The sequence below is a fragment of the Octopus bimaculoides genome, chromosome 7 (assembly GCF_001194135.2).
Source record: "Octopus bimaculoides isolate UCB-OBI-ISO-001 chromosome 7, ASM119413v2, whole genome shotgun sequence".
Taxonomy (NCBI): Eukaryota; Metazoa; Mollusca; class Cephalopoda; order Octopoda; family Octopodidae; genus Octopus; species Octopus bimaculoides.
The window spans coordinates 59,563,473-59,587,877 of NC_068987.1; the positions used below are offsets into that span (position 1 = coordinate 59,563,473).

General features: G+C 36.5%; 1 protein-coding gene across 1 annotated transcript in view; it reads right to left on the reverse strand.

Moving 5' to 3' along the window:
- LOC106867695 (N-acetylglucosamine-1-phosphotransferase subunits alpha/beta) overlaps positions 1 to 24,405 on the reverse strand; it is a 50,480-nt gene that overhangs the window by 5,528 nt on the left and 20,547 nt on the right. The window contains exons 4-20 of the mRNA XM_014912649.2: positions 22,517 to 22,713; positions 21,456 to 21,523; positions 20,643 to 20,774; positions 19,498 to 19,572; positions 18,675 to 18,743; positions 18,125 to 18,172; positions 16,370 to 16,501; positions 15,048 to 15,218; positions 12,899 to 13,022; positions 10,562 to 10,642; positions 8,319 to 8,374; positions 7,405 to 7,519; positions 6,127 to 6,338; positions 5,459 to 5,598; positions 4,589 to 4,710; positions 3,595 to 3,932; positions 736 to 932 (exon numbers count right to left, since the gene is read on the reverse strand). Of these exons, the coding sequence (XP_014768135.2) occupies positions 736 to 932; positions 3,595 to 3,932; positions 4,589 to 4,710; positions 5,459 to 5,598; positions 6,127 to 6,338; positions 7,405 to 7,519; positions 8,319 to 8,374; positions 10,562 to 10,642; positions 12,899 to 13,022; positions 15,048 to 15,218; positions 16,370 to 16,501; positions 18,125 to 18,172; positions 18,675 to 18,743; positions 19,498 to 19,572; positions 20,643 to 20,774; positions 21,456 to 21,523; positions 22,517 to 22,713 (2,277 nt within the window). The remainder of the gene's footprint in view (positions 1 to 735; positions 933 to 3,594; positions 3,933 to 4,588; positions 4,711 to 5,458; positions 5,599 to 6,126; positions 6,339 to 7,404; positions 7,520 to 8,318; positions 8,375 to 10,561; positions 10,643 to 12,898; positions 13,023 to 15,047; positions 15,219 to 16,369; positions 16,502 to 18,124; positions 18,173 to 18,674; positions 18,744 to 19,497; positions 19,573 to 20,642; positions 20,775 to 21,455; positions 21,524 to 22,516; positions 22,714 to 24,405) is intronic.

The window sequence follows — 24,405 nt, forward strand, 5'->3', positions numbered from 1 at the left end:
ACTGGCCTTTGTAGGGTTTTCGAGCGAGATCGTTGCCAATGCCCCTGGACTGGCTCTTGTGCGGGTGGCACATAAAAGACACCATTTCGAGCGTGGCCGTTTTCGTGCGGGTGACACGTAAAAGCACCCACTACACTCTCTGAGTGGTTGGCGTTAGGAAGGGCATCCAGCTGTAGAAGCTCTGCCAAATTAGATTGGAGCCTGGTGTTGCCATCCGGTTTCACCAGTCCTCAGTCAAATCGTTCAACCCATGCTAGCATGGAAGGCGGACGTTAAACGATGATGATGATGATGATGATGACACACACACATACATATACACTCACATACATATACACACACACATATACACACACATACATATAAACACACACACATATACACAGGCACATATACATACATAGACACATACATGCAATCCATGATATATAGATTCAAATAATTTAGTATTACTCATAATAAAAGCTCCTTAGTTTGTCATAGCAGAAACCACACAGAGGATGTAATAATATACACAAGAAAAGAATAAGAATAATATAAAGATATATTATATATGCTGGAGAAATATAATGAACTTTATTACCATATACATACATATATATGTATGTATATGCTTACACAATACTAATAAGGAAATTATGAGTCAAAGCTGTCCTTAATAATCAATAAATTACTCTAGAACCAGATCCCATTTTTCTCTAATATTCTATAAACTCAGTAAAACAGGATACTTACAGGTTTTGAAGCTCTGCCATAATATTTTTGTCAATCATATGAGGCATGTGAGCAGGAACCTTGCGAGTTATGTAACCAAACATTCTGTTATATATGCGGTTGACATTGAGAATAGAGTCAGCAAATGTATCCAGTAATCTTCTTTGCTTTACAGAATGCACAGAATATTGTTCTCTGTTCTTCAAGGCATCCAATTTCTTAAAATCAAAGAAAAATCAACCAAGAAAATAATAATAATAATAATAATAATAATTATTATTATTATTATTATTATTATCAATTCTTTTACTAGCCACGAAGGCTCACATACAAAAACATTAAAAAACATACAACACAAAAGACAAAAGCAGGACAATATAATGGGTTTTTGCATGTACACAATATAAATAACAGTTAAAAATTAATTAACAAATTAAATTCCCAGTAGGGGAGGCACTTTAAGGTCCTTGTGGAAAAACCCACAAAAGCCACGGGTGCCTGAACAACAGGGCAAGAGCCCTTCTCCTTTTTTTTACAGGTGCACACTCAGAATTGGTCCTTTCACACTAGCCATTCTTCCAACATTCACCCACCTTTCAACAAGGAAACACTTCCCTCTCCACTCTCAACTTCCTTTTCAAGTGAAACTTGTAAAAGTTGATGAGGGCTTGGCCAAAGAGGAAAGCACCTGTCTTTAGCCCTTTCAAATGGGTCCACCATACTACCTCTTTCACTACAGCCACTAGACAAATAAAAATTGCCTGCCCCTCCCAACCATCCCAGTGGGGCAATCTTCACAATGGATTCAGCTGATAGCTGGATTTGTCCCACACACGACAGTAGGTGTTCAACATAAATCCACAGGTCAGCAATACTCGGGCACTGGACTAGGGTGTGCAGAATGGTTTCATCATTCTGGGCATACCTTGGGCAGGCCCAGCTGACGTCACTTCTGTGCCTGTAAAGTTTATCCTGAACAGGCAGTGCCCCTTGGTAGCACTGCCAAGCAAGGGATTTCTGGAAGTTATCAATAGGCTCAGGCCTGAAAGTTCTCCAAAGCGGACTGGTTAGTTGATCTTCATTGACGCCCAGAGATTCCCTGAGAACGTCGTTACACTTTCCTTCCACTATCCCTCTATAGAGCGCTAGAGTGGAATAATAATAATAATGTTTCTTTCTATTAAAGGCACAGGCCTAATGTTTCACTGGTACTTAATTTATCAATCTTGAAAGGATGAAAGGCAAAGTCGACCTTGGTGGAATTTGAACTCAGAATGTAAAGATGGACGAAATACTGCTAAGCATTTCACCCGGCATGCTAATGATTTTGCCAGCTCGCCTCACTGCCCTAATAATAATAACAACCAGGCAGCGGTTCTCATTGCTTCTGATCTTAACTGACTGGAAGTGCTATCATGTACATTGTTATGTTTTGGTGTAAAAGATGGGCTACAGCTAATATTCTGCTCAATACCAGATTTGCTTGTCAGTTGCTTGATTGTAACCAGTTGAACATGCCCTTTAGTGGCTGATATGTGCATCTCTGATCATGAGCAGGAGTAGTGGGTGAGCATCATAGCTATGTGTTGAGAGGAATTCTTTTGGGTTTGAATAATTCATCCCTTGAAACATGGGTGTTTTGTTCATCATCCCTAAACAACCCTTATTCAGACACCTTTTGAGCAGGATGGGCTACTCTACCTGAAGAAAATTATAATTGGGCCCCATTTGTAAAGTCATGTGCAGTGTATCTTGATATGAGGTCACCATCTCGTGCACATGTGGTTGAGATGCATGTTCCTGGTGAACCCTTATCAGATGGGTGGTAAACTGGGTTCTGTATATTTGTACCCCAGTGTCACTTTGATGGCATTCTCTGCTCTCGCACTCAATAATAATAATAATAATCCTTTCTACTAAAGGCACAAGACCTGAAATTTGGTGGAGGGGACTAGTTGATTACATCAACCCGTGTTTCGCTGGTACTATTGACCTCGAAAGGATGGAAGGCAAAGTCAACCTTAGCGGAATTGGAACTCAGAACAGTAAGACAAACAAAATTCTGCTAAAATAATAATAATAATCATCATCATCATTTAACGTCTGCTTTCCATGCTAGCATGGGTTGGACGATTTGGCTGAGGACTTGCAAGCCAGAAGACTGCACCAGGCTCCAATCTCATCAGGCAGAGTTTCTACAGCTGGATGTCCTTCCTAATGCCAACCACTCTGAGAGTGTAGTAGGTAATAATAATAATAATAATAATTTCAAACTTCTAGCACAAGGCTAGCAATTTCAGGGGAGGAAGTAAATTGAATACATTGACCCCACCAGTGTCCAAGTGGTATGTATTTTATTGACCCTGAAAGGATGAAAGGCAAAGTAAACTTGGAATCAATGAGAATGGTAGATACCAATATTTCACGATTATTGTGGCTTGTCAATACCATGCACTTGGATCATCTTGAAATGAAGGGAATCACTGGTCTGGGACTTAAAATGTAAAAAGAGTGAAATCTATTTGCTGATGTGCTGTGGTGCAGCATATGTGAAATAAAATTAAATTATGAATTAAAAGCAATTTTAGTAATGTGAACATTATTGGTTACACATACATAGTGTATGTGTTTTGCTTATGCACCAAATTTGCTGTGGGATAGCACCTGGGGAAAGCTTAGAGGCAAGTTGTCTCGACTGGTCTGTAACATTCAGCTGTTCTTTAACACTTGGTGTCATGTAGGGAGCTCTCCTCGGATGTTATCCAGCAGCAAATTTGGCAAATAAACAAAACACACACACCAAGTACAGTATGTGTGACTGATAATTTTTACATTACCAGAGCTGTTTTAAATTTGTAATATACACTTATATATACTTACAGCTTGCAACTCTACAAGTGGACCAGATTTCTCCCATGGAAAGACACCAGGTTTGAAAGAGAATTGAAATGCAGACATCAGATTTCTTGATTTGTGTAATATTGGCTCATGTTTATCATTCTGTTGCACTTCATTTGATCTGGGTGTGTTAAACAGCAGGCTTGTTGAAGATTTCCGTACTAAGCGATTGTGTATAGCATCAAGAACCATCTTTTTTGTGTTTGTATGTGGCTTGGCATCTTTCTCATTTTGTATGTCAGGCATTGACTGATTTCTGTTTTGCCAAATCTTCCATAGCAAGTATTTGTGAATTTTATATCCTTTTTTAGTAAGTTCACCTAAGAAGACACGCCAAGAAAAAGAGATCTTGAGAAATTTTGGAGAATACTGAGAGGAAATAAAATAAGACCAATTATAGTGCAAAGAACTTTTCCAAACAGAAGAGTGAACATTTAAAGATACAAGCGTCTCTTATGATTTGTTTTAATGGTAAATCAATTAAATCAGAATAAAAGTTATCTAATCTTCTTTACTGGGCAAAAATAAATCCGGCAACCAGCATTAGGTAAGGTACGATGTTACTGTGATTGGAAGAGGAATAGTGTCTTTTGAGCAGGACAGTTTACCAGTACTGAATGTGAAAGAATGTACTATCCATATCTTGGACTAAAGCATTCAAAAATCCTGGAGTTAACGTTAGTTCCATAAGCACTCATATTCACTTCAACACTTGAGCAAATTTAATGCATAATTATTCACATTGTTTTGAATGAATCATGAATTATCTCATATCTTTGAGATTTTGATGATGAGATTTGTTTTTAGAATAACATAGTAGGGTAGGTGTGAAAGGCAGCATCTGGCTGGTTTGAACACAAAACAGGTAGAAGGTTGGGCTGGATGTGCCCAGTTAAAACATTAAAGGGTTAAAAGGTAACAGCCATAATATGCATTACACACAGATACACACAAAGACAATGAATAAATTGATCACCTTCTTCAAGCCGCTTTTTCAGGAAATCCAGTTGTTCCTTAATATCTTTAGGTAAAGCATCATAAGTAATGTTTGGTATTTTCTCAACCAGAACTACAGAGGATCTCTTTGGGTTAGGTTGTCTGAAAATTAGCAAATGTTTATATATATATATGTATATTGTTTCAGTTGCATTCACTGAGTTATATATAAGTATATATGCCAAGGAAGTTGAATGTTGACTACAGTAAAGATGTGTATAGAGGGCAACATAAAATTTAGGTTTGCTGGAGGGTACTGACATGGTTAGATTTTCAGGGTGAAGTCAACTGAAACTATAATTACATGTAGCATTGTCTTTTCTTATCTGAAGCGAAAGCAAAACCGTCAATGGCACCTGTGCCCAGCATCGCCTTCCTGGCACTTGTGCCGGATGGCATGTGTAAAGACATTCAAGTGAGATCGTTGCCAGTGCCGCTGAACTGGCTCCTGTGCAGGTGGCACGTAAAATACACCATTTTGAGCGTGGCCGTTGCCAGTACCGCCTGACTGGCCTTCGTGCCAGTAGCACGTAAAAGCACCCACTACACTCTCGGAGTGGTTGGCATTAGGAAGGGCATCCAGCTGTAGAAACTCTGCCAAATCAGATTGGAGCCTAGTATAGCCATCTGGTTTCACCAGTCCTCTGTCAAATCGTCCAACCCATGCTAGCATGGAAAGCGGACGTTAAACGACAATGATGATGATAAAGAAACACCTATACTGGAATTGAGATAAATAGCCTTAGCCAAAACATTGAAACTTTCACTGAGTTGACCTGATGAGTTACCAAAGTGAAATGATATAGGCAGAAATTTGAAAAGAAACAGACAAAAACCAATGTATACTCACAGTAAAGACTCAGGCATTTGGTTCAACTTAATAATAATAGATTCCGTTTCATTGATAGACTCTTGTGTAGCAGTAGGTTTTTCTAACTCAGCTTTCAATGCACTACTTTGATTTGTATTAACAATTAAATTAAAAGAAATCTGTGGAAATACAAAGATAGGGAAAGAAATTAACACAGATATAAAAGATAATTGACATTAAATGATTTAATAACGATTTCAAATTTTGACACAAATCCAGCAATTTAAGGAGAGAGGGTAAATCAATTACATCGACCCCAGTACTCAACTGGTACTTATTTTATGAACCCCAAAAGGATGAAAGGCAAAGTCAACCATGGCAGAACCATGGTGGTGTAAATGATCAGTGATGCTGCTGACGGTGGTGGTGGGGGTGAAAGTGATCACAATGATGATGGGGGTGGTGTAGGTGGCCAATGATGATGGTGATTATGTGATCACAAAGATGGTGATGTAGAAGATGTTTATAATGAAGATGATGATGGTGGGGAAGGTGATAACAATGATAGTGAAGGTATCGACGATTACAATAATGATGGCAGTGGTTGTGATGGCATAGACAATTGCAATGACAGTGTAAATCATTATGATGGTGGTGACGCCTTGATGATGGAGATGATGATGATGATGACAATAAGATGAACTTACCTTATTGGTAGCATTAAGGACTTTATTATGGAATGTTATGTTGCAAGAAATAGTTGTTTCTGAATGGTTTAAATACAGGATAATTGTCATCACTTTGAAGTGCAGGGAAATAGCTGCTTTTCTCACCAATTCCTCTTTGTCCATCTGAGCTGATGTTACTTCTCCAAACAGGTTTATTGCATTTGTTAGGTTGAAGTACACAAGGTTTTTTCCTAGATAGAAAAACATTAGAAAACATGGAAAGTAAGTAAAGATGGCAAAGCAGTAAACAAAACGTTATGTAGTGTTTAACTTGATCCCAGATGAATGTTGATTGACTTTGCCTTCTATTTTCACCCTTTGCTGATAAAATAAATCTTAGTCATAGTTGCTCTAACTCCCCAAGCAACCCCAGGCAAAGGTAGTAACCTCAATTGGCTAAAATAGCAGCATCTGCAATCATTTTAATGTAATGGGTATACTTGTTGTGGACAATTTATGCAAGTAACAATAACAAAAATAATAATAAACCTTTCTATTATAGGCACAAGGCCTGAAATTTATTGGAAAAGGGTGAGTTGATTACATCCCCAATAGCGGAGTAGTCCACTTCAGGTAATTTAGGGTAAACCTCACACAGAAGTTCTGGACTACTCTACATCCTCAAGGCATGGTAAGTGTTATCTTCCAGTTTCTTCCTTCCTCCTTACAAAAGCATGCTCAGAGTAGATCCATTCAGCCTCACCAGTCTTGCCACTCTGGTCCACCTTTTGATAAATACACTAAAAGGCAGCATCCCCATCTCTACCCTCATCTTCCTCTTCAAATGATATTTGAAGAAATTGAACCTTTCGGATGGGTCCACAACACAGCCTCTTTTGCCTGTCACTAAGCAGAGAAAGATCTGCTTCCATTTTTTGTTCAAGAAAGGCACAAGCCAATCTTCATTATACACTTGTGAGACAATTGGATTCATTTTACACGAAACAGCAGCTGCTCAAAACAAGTCCACAAGTTGCCTAATGCAGACACTAAACACTTGCATACAGGGTGGCTTTGTTCCCCTGCATGCATCTTGGGCAGGTTCAGCTATTGGCACTTCCATGCTTGAAGAGCTTGTCCCAAACAAGAAATGCTTCCCTGTAACACTGCTATGCTAAAAAATTTTTGATATTTGTCCATGGTCTTCAACCTAAAAGTCCTCCATGAAATCAAACTGTAACCTTCAAAATAAAAAAAACTGTAATATGATTTCCTTGTATCTGTTAAAAGAAGTGTCTGAAAGATTGTTGTACTCACTTGTAGGAACACGGTAAACTCTCTGAGCAGGCAAAAGTTCAATTTTGTGTATTTCATGGTAATTTTTAAGACCACAGTCACCAATATCAAAACCACAGGAGTATACATTACAACTCTAAAACAAGGTTAAAAGAAAAAAGAACAGTGAACAAACAATTTACTATATTAATGTATATAGTTAAGTGAAATAGTAGATTAACAGAGGTCTAATGTTTTTCTAAGTACTTTATTAGGAAGTATTTTCTTAAGTGTTTTATTGGGAATAAATTAGACCAGGGGTAATGGGTAACAAACATTGGCTTCATAGCTTGTTCCAGAGTTAAATTTCATTTAATATACAAACCAATATTTTGCTTTCACTAAACATGAGTAGTATATTAGTGAGATCAGATACAGGGACATCAGTGAACAAACGAAGAGGGTACTGGATTAAGAGGAATCATCTTGCTACTGGAGATAGGAATATTATTTTTTAAGTGATTACAGATAATCTTGGAGAAAAATCTGACATCCAAATTCATGTAGGCCATTCCCTACAAGCTAACACGTCAGTGAGACCCCAATTTCTCAACAAGGGAGACCAGGCCTTGAGAAGAGGTAGAGCTGGGAGCCATTATACCAGGGAGAAGAAGCCAAGAAAAACAAGAAGTCTACAAGAGACGATAGTTCTTGCAATGGCTGTTATATATAATATACTGTATATACATATATACAAAATAAATTCAATATCAATTGAGTTAAAATTATAAGCAGAAACAAAAACTATAGTGAAGAATATAAGTAGACAAAAACCTAATATTTTCGAAGTGGTTTGAGTGGGTAAAAAATGTTATTAAATATTCCTGTTATTAAATATTCTATAAACATTTTAGTGATATAAAATATAAAAAGAGATTTCAAAGTAAACTTCTTACTTGATCACAGTAACGGTCAGCTAACCAACTGTTAGCACATCCAGTGTTACAGTACACTGAAACAGAAAGTATATGGACCTATATATATATATATATATATATATATATATATACAGACACACAGATACATTCGTTCACACACATACATACATAAACACACATAAATATATATACATACCTACACATACAAATATATATATATATATATATATATATATACACATACATATATGCACAAATCTACATACATACACATAAATAAACCTACATATACATACATACACATAAATATACATACATATACATAAATATACATACATACATACACACAAATATACATACATACATACATACACACACACAAATATACATACATACACACAAATATACATACATATACATACACAAATATATATGTATTACACACACATTCCATTAAATTTAATTTTAAAATTAATCAAAGATATTGTTTCACTAAAGAATTTTAAAAGCTGAATAGTCTAGCGATTTTGCTCGGCTTGATGGATCTTCTCAAGCATGACACAATGCCAAAGGTCTTGGTCATTGCCTCTGTGAGGCCCCACACTCGAAAGGATCCCAACACTTTGCCTCCATGAAGCCCAATGCTCAAAAGGAACTCAATGATAATAAAGATGATAATAATCCTTTCTACTATAGGCACAAGGACTAAAATTTAGGGGAGGGGAATAGTCAATTACATCGACCCCGGTATTCAACCGGTGCTTAATTTATTAACCCCATGAGGATGAAAGGTGAAGCTGACCTCAGCAGAATTTGAACTCAGAACGTGAAGACGGACAAAATGCTGCTAAGCATTTTGCCTGGAATGCTAACAATTCTGTTAGCTTGCCACCATAATAATAATTCTTTCTTGTTTCAGCACACTATCAGCAATTTTGAGGGAATGGAGCTATTGATTACATTGACTCCAAAAGGATGAAAGGCAAAGGAATTTAAACTTAGAATGTTCAGGCAGATGAAATGCCACTATTTTGTGTGCTGTGTGGTTTCAAATTTTGGTACAAATCCAGTGCTTTTAGGGATGGGAGCAGTCGATTTAATGGACCCCAATGATCAAGTGGTACTTATTTTATCAACCTTGGAAAAATGAAAAGCAAAGGTGATCTCAGCAGAATTTGAACTCGGAATGCAAAAAATTAGAAGAAATGTTTTTAAGCATTTTCTCTCATGCACTAAACATTCTATTAGCTTGCTGCTTGAAAAAAATAACTATTTCTAACATAGCCTAAAGGCCTGAAATGGGTCTTAATCTGGCCCTGATTAGACCATACAAGAAATGCCTTACCCATTTAATTACATTCTTTTATATCATAAATTCATGTCTCACTGAGGTCTGCTTTACTTTCATCGTCCTGGAATCGATAAAATAGTGCTGACTAATTTACCATCAATGTTCTAATGACTTCACTGCCATCTATTGTTTCTAACATAGGCATAAAGCCTAAAATTTTGCGGGAGAAGGTTAATCAATTATTTCAACCCTGATACTCGACTGTTAGCTTGTTTTATGGATCCCAAATGGAAAGGTAAATTTGAACTCAGAACATAAAAACAACAACAGTAGTAATTTCTAACATTGGGTACAAGGCCATAAAATAGTGGGACAGATACAGCCAATCAAGTCAGTACTAGTCATTGACAGGTATTAAGTCACAAGAGAACTTGACAGAACTTAAAATCAGAATGTAAAGTGAAAGTAACGTATCTAAATACACATGTCACAAATTATAAGCTTAACAATAAACTATCAATAATTATAGATTTAATTACAATATAAACAATAATATTAACGAGAATTATTAACTTAGAAGATGAATATAGGCAACTGAGTCAACCCTAGCATACGACTGGGGAAACACAAAGTCAGCTCCTACAAGGGTTTGATCTTAGAACATAAAGAGACAAAATTAAAGGATTTAATTAGGTCTTTATTGATTATAAATAACACAAGTAATAATGATAATACTAATAACACAAGTAATAATGGTATTTCAAAACAAGCGCTTTCTCTCTCTCTCTCTCCCTATCTCTCTTGTATCCTCCTCCCGACTCTCTCTCACATTTGCTTTTCATTTTGGGACACTCATTAATGACTACAGCTTGACTCTGCTGACAGCTTGAGCTCTAAAGGTGGAAAAAAATTACTATGAATGTGTAAAAATGTATAACTGATAGACAATGTAATAAATTAACTGACATACTGTCATGTATATTATTTTGAAGATCTAATTCTCCAGGCCAGAGGTTTGCCAAGTGGCCATGTGATGGCTGGTTCTGTTGACCTAATAAGGAAAATGAAAAACAAAATAAGTAGTGGTCACACACATACTTATATATTATTATATATAAACAACAATAACAAGCTAAGCAATATTTTAATGGTACTGTTAAATGCTGATTTATTTCTGGGACATAGTTATAATTTGGAAATTAAATGTGGCTTGCAAACATGTTTTCTGACTATTTAATCTCATGCATAAAGCTCATTACCAAGCAAAGAAAGTAACAAAAAAAAAAAAAAAAAAAAAAAAAAAAAAAAAAAAAAAAAAAAAAAAAAAAAAAAAATTACACCTTTTTATTGCCTTCACCTAAAATCCTTAAGCTTAATGCAAACTTGCTGAAAGGAGGTAAAGGAAAGAAGCCATTCTCATGCACTATCAATTGCACATATGCATGCACGCACGCACACACGCTTTGTTTGCCAAAAGTAGTTTCACACACATAATAAATGCTTTCTTTTCTAACACATAAGAGTTCCCATCGTTAAACTTGTTGGCCGGCTTTATTATTGAGCATGCAAAAAACTAAAAGTCTAAATATTGCACTAATAGGAAAGATACTAAAGCAAGAACAAAAACAAAACAGGGACACACACATTTATATGTATAGGTGTCAGCATGGCAGCGTGGTTTGCTTCCCAATCACAAAGTTTTGGGTTCAGTCCTACTGTGTGACAACTGGTGCCTTCTTCTATAGCCCTCAGTCAATCAAAGCCTTTTGAATGAATGTGTTAGAAGCCTGTCATATACCACTGTCATTATCTTCATTACCATCAACATTGTTTTAACATCTACCTTCCTATGCTTGCAAGGGTCAGTTGAGAATATGTTGGACTATAGTTTTCTACAGCTTGATACCCTTCTGCAACATGTACTGGTTGCAGGTACATGTTGTACATGAAGTTGTGGCTGTGATGCTGCTGCCTGGGTTACTTGATACAGGAGTTCATGCAAGTTGTATATTCGCTGTTGATCCATGATGAAGTAATTCATGAACAATGAAGTGTTGGAACCTGGGAAAGTTGCTTGCTGAGCTGTGTATGTAGAGAGATGATATTGTCGACATTGAGAATATGATGGTAGTGACGAAGAAGGAGATTGCAGTAATGCTATTGGATGAAATTAAGTCTCAATGTGGCTGCTGTGCAGTTGTCACTGGAACTGGCTGTATCTTGTGTGGTCAGTGGCTAGACCTAAAGAGGTCAGGAACCAAAAGATGTGTATTGAAGAAAAAGCTGGGTTTTTATAGAAAGTAGTAGGCTCAAAATAGGGTCCAAAAAAGGTTGTTCACATGATGCTATCTAAAGTCTCTGATTGGCTATCCACAGTCAGTTGGCACAACAGAGTAGGAGACAAATTGTGCCAATACCAACCAATCGGGGTAGTGGACACAACAGGATACAAACAGCAGCTGAAGGCCAGTTGGTCCTTGCTACGTTCAAATGCATGTATAGAGTCTACGCTACACTGACACTACTTTTTTCACACATTCTTCTATACTTCAGTATTCCTTGCTGTGGTTAGCACTTTTGAATCATCCACTTTTCTCTCTCTTCACCCTGTCACTTCTACTTGACCACTATCTTCTCTTCAGCTTGTCCCCCACCCCCAACAACTTCTGCTGCTTCTTTCACTTGTGTCCATACTTCCCCCCAAAAAGGTTGCTTTTGTTCCACTATTTCACTTCTGTGCCATTTTCCTTCTTCACTGCTCTGCATGTGTAAGTGTGTTCTTGTCCTAAGTTATTTCATCTTTTTGGATTGTGCCATCTTCATCATCATCATCATCGTTTAAAGTCCACTTTCCATGCTAGCACGGGTTGGACGATTTCACTGAGGACTGGTGAAACCAGATGGCTACACCAGGCTCCAATCTGATTTGGCAGAGTTTCTACAGCTGGATGCTCTTCCTAACACCAACCACTCCGAGAGTGTAGTGATACATTATTGATTTCTCTGGACTTTTATATCAATTTTCTGTACTTTCAACCAATTACTTTTACTTATCACAAAATTCAAAAAGTTTTCTCTCATTTTTGAATTTTAACATATGCTTTTTTGTTTCACAGCCACACACTTCTGAAAAGAAAAAAAGAAAAACTCTTTCCATCCCTACTTGCTTCTATTTATGCCGTTGCATACACAGATAAAACACATAATACATGTATGTGTGTATGTTTTTGTATGAATGTGTGTGTTTGTGTGTTATATGTATATAAGGTAAGCTGATGAATAATTGTATGATCTATTTTATTGTTACCTTCACAGTCGCCTCCATCCCAATCACATCGGGAATTATTGCAGCTTTTATCACAGTAGCCATCTTTAATCCACATTGCAGGACAGTTTTCAGCACAATTAGGTGTTGGCCAGGTTAGATAAACCTGTAAGGAAACATACAAACAATCATCAGGTAAAAAAAAAACAAAAATAAAAGAAACATTTGAAATCATAATCATTTAATATCTGTTTTCCATGCTAGTATAGGTTGGAGGGTTTGATGGGAGCTGATCAACTGAATAGCTGCCCAGGCTCCATGTCTGTTTTGGCATGGTTTCTATGGCTTTGTCCTTCCTATTGCTAACCACTTTACAGAGTGTACTGGGAATTATAAACAATAAACTGTTTTGACATTTGTCTTAAATTTTATAGTCAGTGATATCTCATTGCAATGATCTTTCAATAGATCAGTTAAAAATTAGTCAGCCTGTATTTGTTTCTGTTTCCATCTCTAATTATGTGACACACGATTTTCACTCTAATGCACTTCCTACCCACCCACTTTTTCTCTTCCCCCTATCTCTAAAGACTTGCTTTCCTGCACAACATGTACCTTGACCTTGCATCTCTCTCACTCCTTTCAAGTAAGGAAGCCACGTATTCATTTCTTCAGCAAGACACTTGCTCCTATCCCTCTATCATATTTTCCTATCCTTTAATACTATACCCCACTTAGGTGAAGGATCTTAGTCTTGTAGGTACTGGGTAACCTCACCAGTGCTGGTACCATATAAAAAAAAATGGTACCCAGTACACTTTAAAGTGGCTGGAATTAGGAAGGGCATCCAACTGTAGAAAGCTTGCCAAAACATATACTGAAGCTTGGTACAGCCCTCTCGCCTGTCAGTTCATGCCAAACCATTCAACTCACGCCAGCACTAGTAGAAAGGTCAAAGCCATGAAAACTGTGTCAGAATTAAGATTCTGAATTCAAACCCAGTATAGGGATATGCTAATGTGTGTCTGTGTAAAAAGGGGGAGGAGGAAAAATAGACTGTCATTGTTTTGCCTTCAGTTTCCATACTGGCATGTGTTGTCCAGGCCATCACAGTCTAAGTTTCCTCTTATTTGGATGGTTCCATATAAGATGAGTCAGAGACCATGTCTCCATTTTCAGTATGGTTACAATGGCTGGATGCCCTTTCGAATGCCAACCACTTTATAGAATGTATTGGGAGCATTTTATCACAGCACCAGCACTAGAGATGATGTCATGTCCTCAGTAAAGCTAAAAGGTCATCACAATACATTTTACTGTGGCATGAGCACTAGATGAGGTTGACTTGTATGCTACAAACCTGAAGAGTCCTTACAACTCTCTGTTGCCACCACTCAATCAAAGCAATGTAACCAGAAGGATAAGAGAAGAAGGAGGATAGGAGAAGTAGAGTGAGTAACAAAGGAGAGAATAATGTAAGACAGTGATGGCAGCTACATGAAGGATGTTATTGAATCAGATAGTCTGGAAGATGCAATTACTTCAACAATGTGGGCTAATATAATGCTTAAGTATATAGTACTCTTATTGTTTAGTGTGTACTTACTACTCATGATACCTATCGACAGCTAGGAAGACTGAACCAAAGATAGTTAAACATATTTTCTCTCTCTCTCTCTCTCTCTCTCTCTCACACACACACACACACACACACTGTAGCACTAGTGACAGAAATATGAGTCACTGATCTGGTGACTTGACATCTCAATTTGGTCAAGAATAAATCCTCAAAACTCTAATAATTTATATTCAGCCAGAGCTCTCACGTTAAATATAGTTATACTACATACTTAGAATTGTGTTCTATAAGTTTGTCAAGGGAAAAAAAAGAAGCAGTGTTTGTTTTCAATGCAGGAACTCTCAGTCTAGTTAGACAAATGTAGTTGTTCCTAAGCATGTATATTGGCAAATCGATAGCTGCAGGAGAAAAGTAAAACACGAGGTAGAAAGAACTAAAAGTTTGATTCCTGATTGAAATGCTTACAACAGAGTAAAATTCACTAAATGCACCCAAGGGCCAGGTAGAAGTATTAAACTGGGCAGTGACTTATGGTAAACTATAAAGGGTGGTCCTGATATTTTATTTTCTAATTACAGTCAAAATAGCTTAGAATAAAACTAGTTAACCTACCTTTTGTCCAGTTGAATGAGAATAAAAATCATCAGGCCAGACTTCTTTGCCAAACATTACATCATCATTGAGATAGATAAATTTATCTGAAATTCCTGGAATACGGTGTAAATTGGCTTCTATTGCAGGAGAGGAAAAAGTAGGAAGGTAACTTTTATTCAAAAAGATATCCTGTAGAGTATATATAACATAATAATAGTAAATAAAAAGTGAAAAAAAAAAAAGGTAAATATGCAACATATTTCAATTAGAAAGTAGACCTTTTATTAGTCAACATTAGGAAGGTAAAACCCCAATATTCAGTGGAGAAAATCTGAAGATATTTGTAAAAAGTCTACAGTAAATTAGTAAAACATAATTTTTTTTTTTGTTTTGTTTTGGCCAAGGTGTTTCTTTGGGGAAGGAATTTCGAAATTTCTGAAGTAATCTCTTCTCATGGCACATAAACATAAGTCATATTTAGTTTATTCACTGTTGGCTGATACAAACAACTATAAAATATTCACTTTACATAGAAGCCATTTATACATACATGTACAGGGGTCCTTTGAAGGACAGATATCTTGGCTAAATGAATACTTTGTCAGTTATAATGAGATCTCACCAACTTATGAAACCACAGCAGCTGTTACAAGCCAACAAAGAAGTCTCTAAACAGATGTTCAATGGCTGAAAAAACCCCAGCCAAATCTTCCTCAAATCACATCCAAGTATTTTTAAAAAGAAAGGACACATGGAGTAATGTAAATACACTATGTCTGAAATTAAAATAGAGTGATCATGGATAGAATACTTTTGGCAATAGGTCAGATAAACGAAGTCTGATCTGGACCTAAACAAGAATGGCAACTTTAAAAGACAATCAATGTGCGATTGTAAATAATTTTTTTTCTTTTTCTGCTTTCATGAATTCCCATGACTCTCTGTTGCCATCCAACACCATTATAATAAATTTGCATTAGGAGCTTGAGTCATACTGAATCTTTCATTAGCTGATACACAAACATGGATGCCACTCCAATAGATGCGCTGCAGCTACTCTCTTGATAGTTAGGTGACTGACTGTTGATCTAGGATTCTTCCACTCAGCATCAATGTAAGAAGAACTGTTGACTCATTTGCGTTCTTCCGCTACCTCTTCACAATCCATCTTGCTGCAGACCCATGACTTCATCATATATCCGGCAGGGTGGCTAAATGGGTTCTATGCCTTGCCAAAAGGCAGCTTGTAACTATGCAGGGCATGGTTGTAACTCAAAAAGATATTTTCAAAATACCCGCATACCCTAGTAAATATAATAGAAACAAGTCACAATACAAACCTCATGAGTAACCATATGTAGTCGTGGGTTGTCCAAATTTAACCAAGATGGTATCTGACCATTAGTAACAATAAAGACATTCCGAACCCATGGTGCAAACTTTTCAATCGATCTCAATGAATATCGTAGTTCCTACAACAAATAAACGGCATATCCTAACAATACACACATGAATTGTGTATACCATTGTACACACACATACACACTAAATATGTATTACTGAGATTCTGCTATGTAAATTTATTTTACATCGTACTCTGCCAGTGTTTGCATAGAATCATAGGTTGGTTCTCTTCAAATAAATAGAAAATCAATTTAAAATTGTAAAGTCTATGTAGATTCATAAAGACTTTAAACAAACATCTGATTTTCATATAAAAGGTCAGTTGGATTTTTAGGAGTGTAATATCAAAAAACAAGTTGTTATTTGAGTATATATATTTGTTCATTCATTTTTCCATGAGATCTTAAAAACAAAATATCATATAAAAAGCACCAAGTAAACTCAGTAAAGTGATTGGCATTAAGAAGAGCATTCAGCCATAAAAAACATACCGAAACAGACTATGGAAAATGGTGCAGCCCCTGGCTTTGCCAGTTCATGCCAAACTGTTCAGCCCATGTCAGTATGGAAAATGGACATTAAAAGTTGTTGATGATGATGATATGGATTAGGCGAAACTTATTTAGAAATATTTTTTTATGGCTGGATGCTCTTTGTGTCACCAACACTTAATTTTTTTTGCAAGTATTTTTATTCTACTGATTCTTGCATGCTGAAAGTGGAACTATGAGATTTCTGCTTTCAAGAGAGTGCAAATACAGACACCATTTTTTAGAATGAACATTTTTTTGGGGGTTCATTGTTGTTAATAAGGACATCTAGAAAAGAACATTCACAAACATACACACTTGCACAAACAGACATTGGGATTCTCCTTAATATCCATCTATCAATTTCACTCAGCTTTTACAATAAGGGCATCATACCTCTGCATGTCATTAAAGGATAAAGATTCCCTTTGGTCATGAATAGCCATGGGACTGCACCTAGAAATTTCCCCTCCGAGACATAAGTCTGGGCAAGGTTGTTTATGGAAGAACAGCAGTTGCCCATGCATACCAGCCTCCCCTCTCCATGCTAACCATATTATCTGAGGGGAAGGCAAAGGCTGCCACAGTTTGGCACCAGTAACATTGTAACTAATTTCTACAGCTAAGTGAACTGGAGGAATCAGCCTCACTACCTCATAATTGTGAGTCTGACGCTCTAACCACTGATCCATGTCTTTGCATGTCATTAGAAGCAACTAAAAGAGCTGGCACCAATGAGTGCCTCTGGCAATAAAATAATGCCTCAAAAAATTAATCAGTCCATGCCACCATGGAATAACATGAAAAAGAAAAGTAGGTATGCATGCATGCATGTATGTGTGCATGTATGTTCTCTTCTACTTTTAATTACATGAAATCTTCCTTACCGGAAGGAACTAATTTCTGACAAAGATACAAAGCTCTATCATTGGAATGTAGGTTACAAAAAACACAATTTTGGACTCAAGATAAGTCTAGCATATTTTTCATATTGTATTTCTAGTGAACATGTTTTTCATAATGTATTTCTAGTGCACATATTAGATGGTCAATTTCTTTCTCTGAAAACCCTAGCTATACAAGATTCACACACACACATATTATATACATATACACAAAAAGAAAAGAACACTTCAGTTAATATCCGAATTAAAAATATACCTCATTATCTTCAAAACGGCTTGGGGAAAAATCTTCTGTGCGAGAATACTATAATTAAAGAAAATAACAAAGAATTTCTATTACAACCTACATTAAATTAAAACTAGTTTTGAAACCAGTGTGGAAGAGCAAAACAGAGTTAATTTGTAAAATGTATATAGCATGGCTAACTTATAAAAACAAAAACGATTTTTGAAATGAGCTCAACACCCAAAAATTTATTTCAGACAAACTTAGTTGAATGAATTCATCTTAGCACTTGAATCCAGGGAAATGAAAGCCATAGTTAACTTAGTGAGATTTTACTTCAAGAGTTTAAAGGAGTACTTTAAGGTAGTATTTAATGACACTATATGACGAGAGCTGCATTTGTATTAATTTTTGTTGTTTATAACAACAACAACAGCATTAATAATCACCAAATTTAGTTCAATTCATAGGGAACTGCTAATTTGGTTGATAAAGTGAAAATTTATGTTCAAAGCAGCTGTTCCCAGACTTTAGATCTATTTTCACAACTGAAATGTAATAAAATTATTTGTTAACTTACATCATTGAGATCCCAAACAATACTGGCAGCAGCAAAAGATATTATTTTCTCGCTGATAGTCAAGTTAAGCTAAAAAGAAAAACAAACAAAAAAAAAAAGGTTAAAAAAGGACCATGGATGTTGCCATCCTATCCTTTGCAAATCTAGACTATACTGTTCAATATGGCCTTCTCTTCTCAAGAGGAAATTTAACTACTATTTCAAGCAAAAAAAATTACCACATGGAGATTCCCTTGTTTGTTTGTGATGATGGTATTGCTAAATTTAGCCTTAGGTCAGCAATAGTTGAGCATGTCTATGATCAAGACATTCTAGCTCTGACCATTCTATCTTTTATTCTGACAATGTATCTAAGACTACATTAATTCCTTGCGCATTGTAGGTAAATATTCCTTTATGTGATTTGATCCTTTTGTTACCTTATTTCTGTTGGACTACAATGCATTTTGTTTCAATTAATTTTGAAAATAATGAAGAATTTAGTAAAATAACTTTGTCAATATTAAGTTGGTGTTTGGAACATAAATTGACATGAAATTTTAATGGAAGGATTTGATTAAGATCACTATAAAACGGGAGGTTTGTATCAAAAAAACCAGAGGTAATGTCAGGCAGGTTGGTATCAAAAAGGTTAAAAGAGACATGAATACTATTTCTAGCAGGTCAAGCAGCCACACAGGGGCTTGTTCAATGTTTGCCTGTATTTGTGCATGTATAGTGGTACTTATATTGCTAATTAGTTCACATAATCTATGATATTAAATGTACAAAAAATATCTGTCAAAGTCTAAAAACAGAAAGTATCTAAGAGACTATATCATACCTGTAATACTTCTTCAAAGACAGCTTTGGTTTTAACATGTAACACAGCAACTCCTTTGTCTTCAAAAGAAACAACCTGGAAAGAGTAAGAATTAGGCAAATATTAATAACATCGTCATGTTTTTAACCCTTTAGCATTTAAACCAGCTGTATCTGGTCCAAATATTCTACCTGCTTTAGTTCAAACTGGCCAGATCCAATCTCTCACACCTCCCCTACAATATTTTAGAAATATACAATCACCTCATCGAAATCTCAAGGCTACAAGATAATGCATGATTAACTCAAAGTATTATGAATATAAAAGCATTACGTTTGATAGAGTAATCATCATTGTTTAACGTCTGCTTTCCATGCTAGCATGGGTTGGACGATTTGACTGAGGACTGGTGGACCAGGAGGCAACATCAGGCTCCAATCTGATTTGGCAGAGTTTCTACAGCTGGATGCCCTTCCTAACGCCAACCACTCCGAGAGTGTAGTGGGTGCTTTTATGTGCCACCAGCACGAGGGCCAGTCAGGAGGTACTGGCAATGGCCACGCTCGAAATGGTGAATTTTACGTGTCACCTGCACAGGAGCCAGTCCATCGGCACTGGCAACGATCTCGCTCGAATCTGAATGCTTAAGTGTTAAACATCTATATTTATGAAGTATTGCAAGAGTAATAGGAGATTTCAAGTGGGAGATTTCAATAGGGCCTTCAAGTGACAAGTAACCATTCCTAAAGTGTGGAAACCACTCATAAACTTCTGTTTTGCTTATGGCAGCGTCCTTGTAAGCTGTCTGAGGCATGACAACTGTTTTGGCTGCCATATTCCCCAGCAGAAAACAGAGTTTCACAGAAGCATACTGTTCCTTTGTTTCAGTCATTGCAAAAATCTACGAACATGGGAGAAGCACTGCAAAACAAAGATGCACCACGTGGCAATGTAACCTTAGTTGATGCTACCGGTCGCAGAAGCTTGAACAGCAACAGGTTTGTCTCACAGGGAACGTTTCCGGTTACTTTTGGGCACCTCCTTGTACAAACAACCAAATCTAGAAGCTACATGAACTTCTACATGCTACATTTATTTCAAGAAATAAGCATACTTAGTTAATAGCAAAAATAAAACCCTAAAAATAGATAAAAGAAAAAGCTTACCTTTGAAAATACATCTTGATAAACGCTTGGAAAAAAGTTCTTCACATTCTTCATACCATGTTTGAAAGGAATACCAGACATAATGATTACATCCTTTAGTAATACCCCCTGTGGTAATGTCCAATCAGATGTCTATTACAAGAACAACAAAAAGAACATCACTAAATTGAAAAACAAAATATAATTTACATTATGTATATGAACTACCAAGCAAACTTAGATTAATATAGGAATGGTGAAGATTCCAGAACTGGAGAATGTACTTCTTTAGTGTTAGCTCACTGCAAAAAAAAAAAACAAAAACAAAAAAAACGCCTGTCCAGTACCATCAAAGCATTAAAGTGGTTTATCAAATAAGAAACATGAGCTGTGAAATCCCAAACAAATCTCAACAAACCCAGCACACATACTGAAGATAGATCTTAGCAGACTTAGACAGGAGACTGCATCATAAGCACTGGCCTTAATCTTCAGGCCACAAAAACTACTAACCTTTTATAAGGTCTGCACAATGAAGTACTTACTGTTCCCACAGTGCTGTAGCTACATACACAGCCAGCCCAAAACATGTCACTCAAATGATTAGCATGAATGAGCTCACATGGGCTAATGATAAACTTTCAATCAGCCAAATATAAAATTAAAAATTCAAATATGTTTTCTAGATGCACATTTAGAAATTCTGAGCAAAATAACTGTTTCTGGCAAATTGTGGTCTATTTGAGTGTAAACGTATGCACATGCGAATACACACACAAGGATGCATAATTAGACATCAGCAAGAACATAATTCCAGTGAAGAAGTATACGTACATAATAAACTTTATTCACAGAATTATTCTTCCAGGAAATGGAATTCTTGTTCTTTAGGGCTCTGCTTACTGGAAATATAGTTGAAAAAAAAAAATTGAAAATCAAATAATGTGTTCTTATAGTTTAAAGGACAAAATAAGACATGAATCAAAGGCCATGTGGGCCCCAGTTAAGAACCACTATGATCACAAAGTCAAATCTTAAAACAGCCATTATGTGTTCTACACCTGAGGAAGACACTACTTTCTTTCTGCCTTGGTTTTCTGGCTAACAGCAGGTTCCACACCTACCACACAGTTCAGAGATTGCTTACAAGTACAAACACAACTGCCCTAACAATGCACAAATGTCTGCATTTGAAAGAAAAAATACAACATTCAAACCCTCTTTAGGCATTGAAGATAATTCAGTTGCCAACAGCTGCAGACTGTACAAGGCTCGAGTATGGCCCACAGTGGAGCACTGCATCTGAATCTGGAATTGGGCTGATGCAACACACATTGACATCTTGGGTTCTGTCCAGAAAAAGGGCCTCTTGACTGATAAGCATTCCATCACTAAAAGACACTTCACCTTCTGGCCCACAGGCATACTGTTTTCTTTCTGTCTTTTCTGTAGTTACTAAAATGACCTCTACTCTTCAGAGGTGGCTAGTCTTGTATCTCCACATGCCCAAGTGTCCCAACACATGTGCCTTTCCGCTGCTCATCATTCTCGTTGCACCTACACATCTCAACCAACACCATACTAAACACTGTTCCCAGTTTTTCTTCCTCAGAAGATCAGCTGTCTGGAACCTCTTCCTTATGTCTTTCCAGCAGGTGTTGATCTGCAACAGCTCAAATACATACATTAACAGTCTCAATCTCATTAGTCTTAGGAGGGTCTGTAAGGGTCATGGGTTCTGCCTCTTCCTCCAGATTCAGCAGAAAAAGAGAATCTGGGATGGAAAAATATAAAGCTGATGGTAAAGAAAGGGAAAATGGAAACACAGAAAGGAAGCTAATCCTCTTGCCAACATAGTTCAGAAATGAAAAAAAATCACCAAAGAATATAAATACCTGCAGCCTCATTATCATATGACACAACTGTCACCATGCGGCTGTTGTCAGTATTGTTCATCGTGGTGACATCAGTGGCTTCATTAAACAGAGAATACTTCTGACGTAGATCTTCCAAAGGCAGGGAACTTGGAAACTGAGGATCGATGACAATGAGGTCTGCTGGTACACAGTCACTGAATATGCAGGTGTCAACCCTTGGAAAAGGAAGGAGGAGGAAAAAAAGAAGGCATTGTCAATAGAAAAGTCTTTCTTATTAAACTTCAAGAAAAAGACAGTTAAATCAGCTGAAAAAGAAACACAGAAACAAAACAAAAGGAATAAAAAAAAAATAGCAAGGCACTTTGGAGGATCTAAGATGGCCAGGATGGTATTGACTTCACTGTAAGAATTCTCATCAAAATGAGGAATAAACTAGGTGTTAAAGGAAACTATCTTAATAAGTAATTTGTAGTGACAAATTTAAAATCAATCCTTCAAAAGGATGTGGGGCAATAAGTGATTATATAGCTGCAGACGAACATAGAGAGACTCTAGGCCCTCCTTCCCTTGACCCAGTGTGACACCAAGGATGTAACAGCTGGAGGGACAGGGGGCTGTACTAGCTGGTGGCTGTCCTCATTTTTGCTTGAATAGATTAGAATATAAAATGAAGTGCAGTGTATATGTGTATGTACGAATGCATGAATATATAATGAAGTGCATGTTAATATATATAGACACATACGTATGCATATGCAGACAACATATACATCATGTAGGTGTGTGTGTTTCTATCATCAACATCAACACAACCACCAACAGCAGCAATAATATATAGTAGGACATAGATAAGCAAATCCATTTCAAATAAAAACGTATGTGGTATCTTAGTGTATTTTAAAAGTTGAATAAAATGTTTTGATCTCAGGTTTGTGAGGATTGATTTGAGATTGAACAACTACAATAAAACAATTAGCAAGACCAATATAACAACACCACAATCTCTGCCAACAGTCATTAACATTTAAACTAATGCAACCCAATAACTTCTGAATCCAACTGGCTACTAGATATATCAGCTTGTACTTCAACAATGCCTGTGCATGTGTGCATAAGTATGTATGTGAATGTGTGTGTTTGTGTGTGTGTGTGTGTATGAGTGTATGTGTGTCTCTCTCTCAAGTCAGAAGTGCAATAATGAGTGAATCGTCTATAAAATGTGGCGAACCTTCTTTTAGACAATGCACCAAGCCATCTGGCAAATTTAGATGCACTTTTTGATAATGTGAGAATAGAACACATCCCTAAGAATATAACTTCTTTGCACCAGACACTGAATCAAAGTGTGATAGCTAACTGCAAAGAAAATTATATGAGAACTTTCAAACAATTTATGAAAGCAATTGACAGGGAAGATAAACCTAGTTAGAGATTTCTGAAAAAAATCTAACATAATGGCTAATGGATGTTGTGGATAATACAGCTGAGTCATGAGATAAAGTGAAACCTTCAACTTTGAATAGTGCTTGGCAAAATATATGGCCAGACTGTATCTGAAATTACATGTTTTCCTCAAGCAGAAAGATATTGTGACACTTGCAAAAGATGTAGGATTTGAATAAGTCATAGAGGATAATGTGATTGAGTTGCTATTGTCAGAGAAAGAAAGTTTATCTAATGAGAAGCTGATGCTTTTAGAAAAAAGAACACGCAGAGAATACAATACAGACGAGCCACTTAAATTGGTTACAAAAATTATTGCTAAAGAGTTAGCACCTATAGAGGAAGGTTGGCAGGTTTTTGCTAATCATGAACATAACATAAACATTACAAAAGGAATTTACAATGAGCTCAGTTAATATACTAAGCTGTACAAAGAGATGATGTGTCATAAACAAACAACTTTG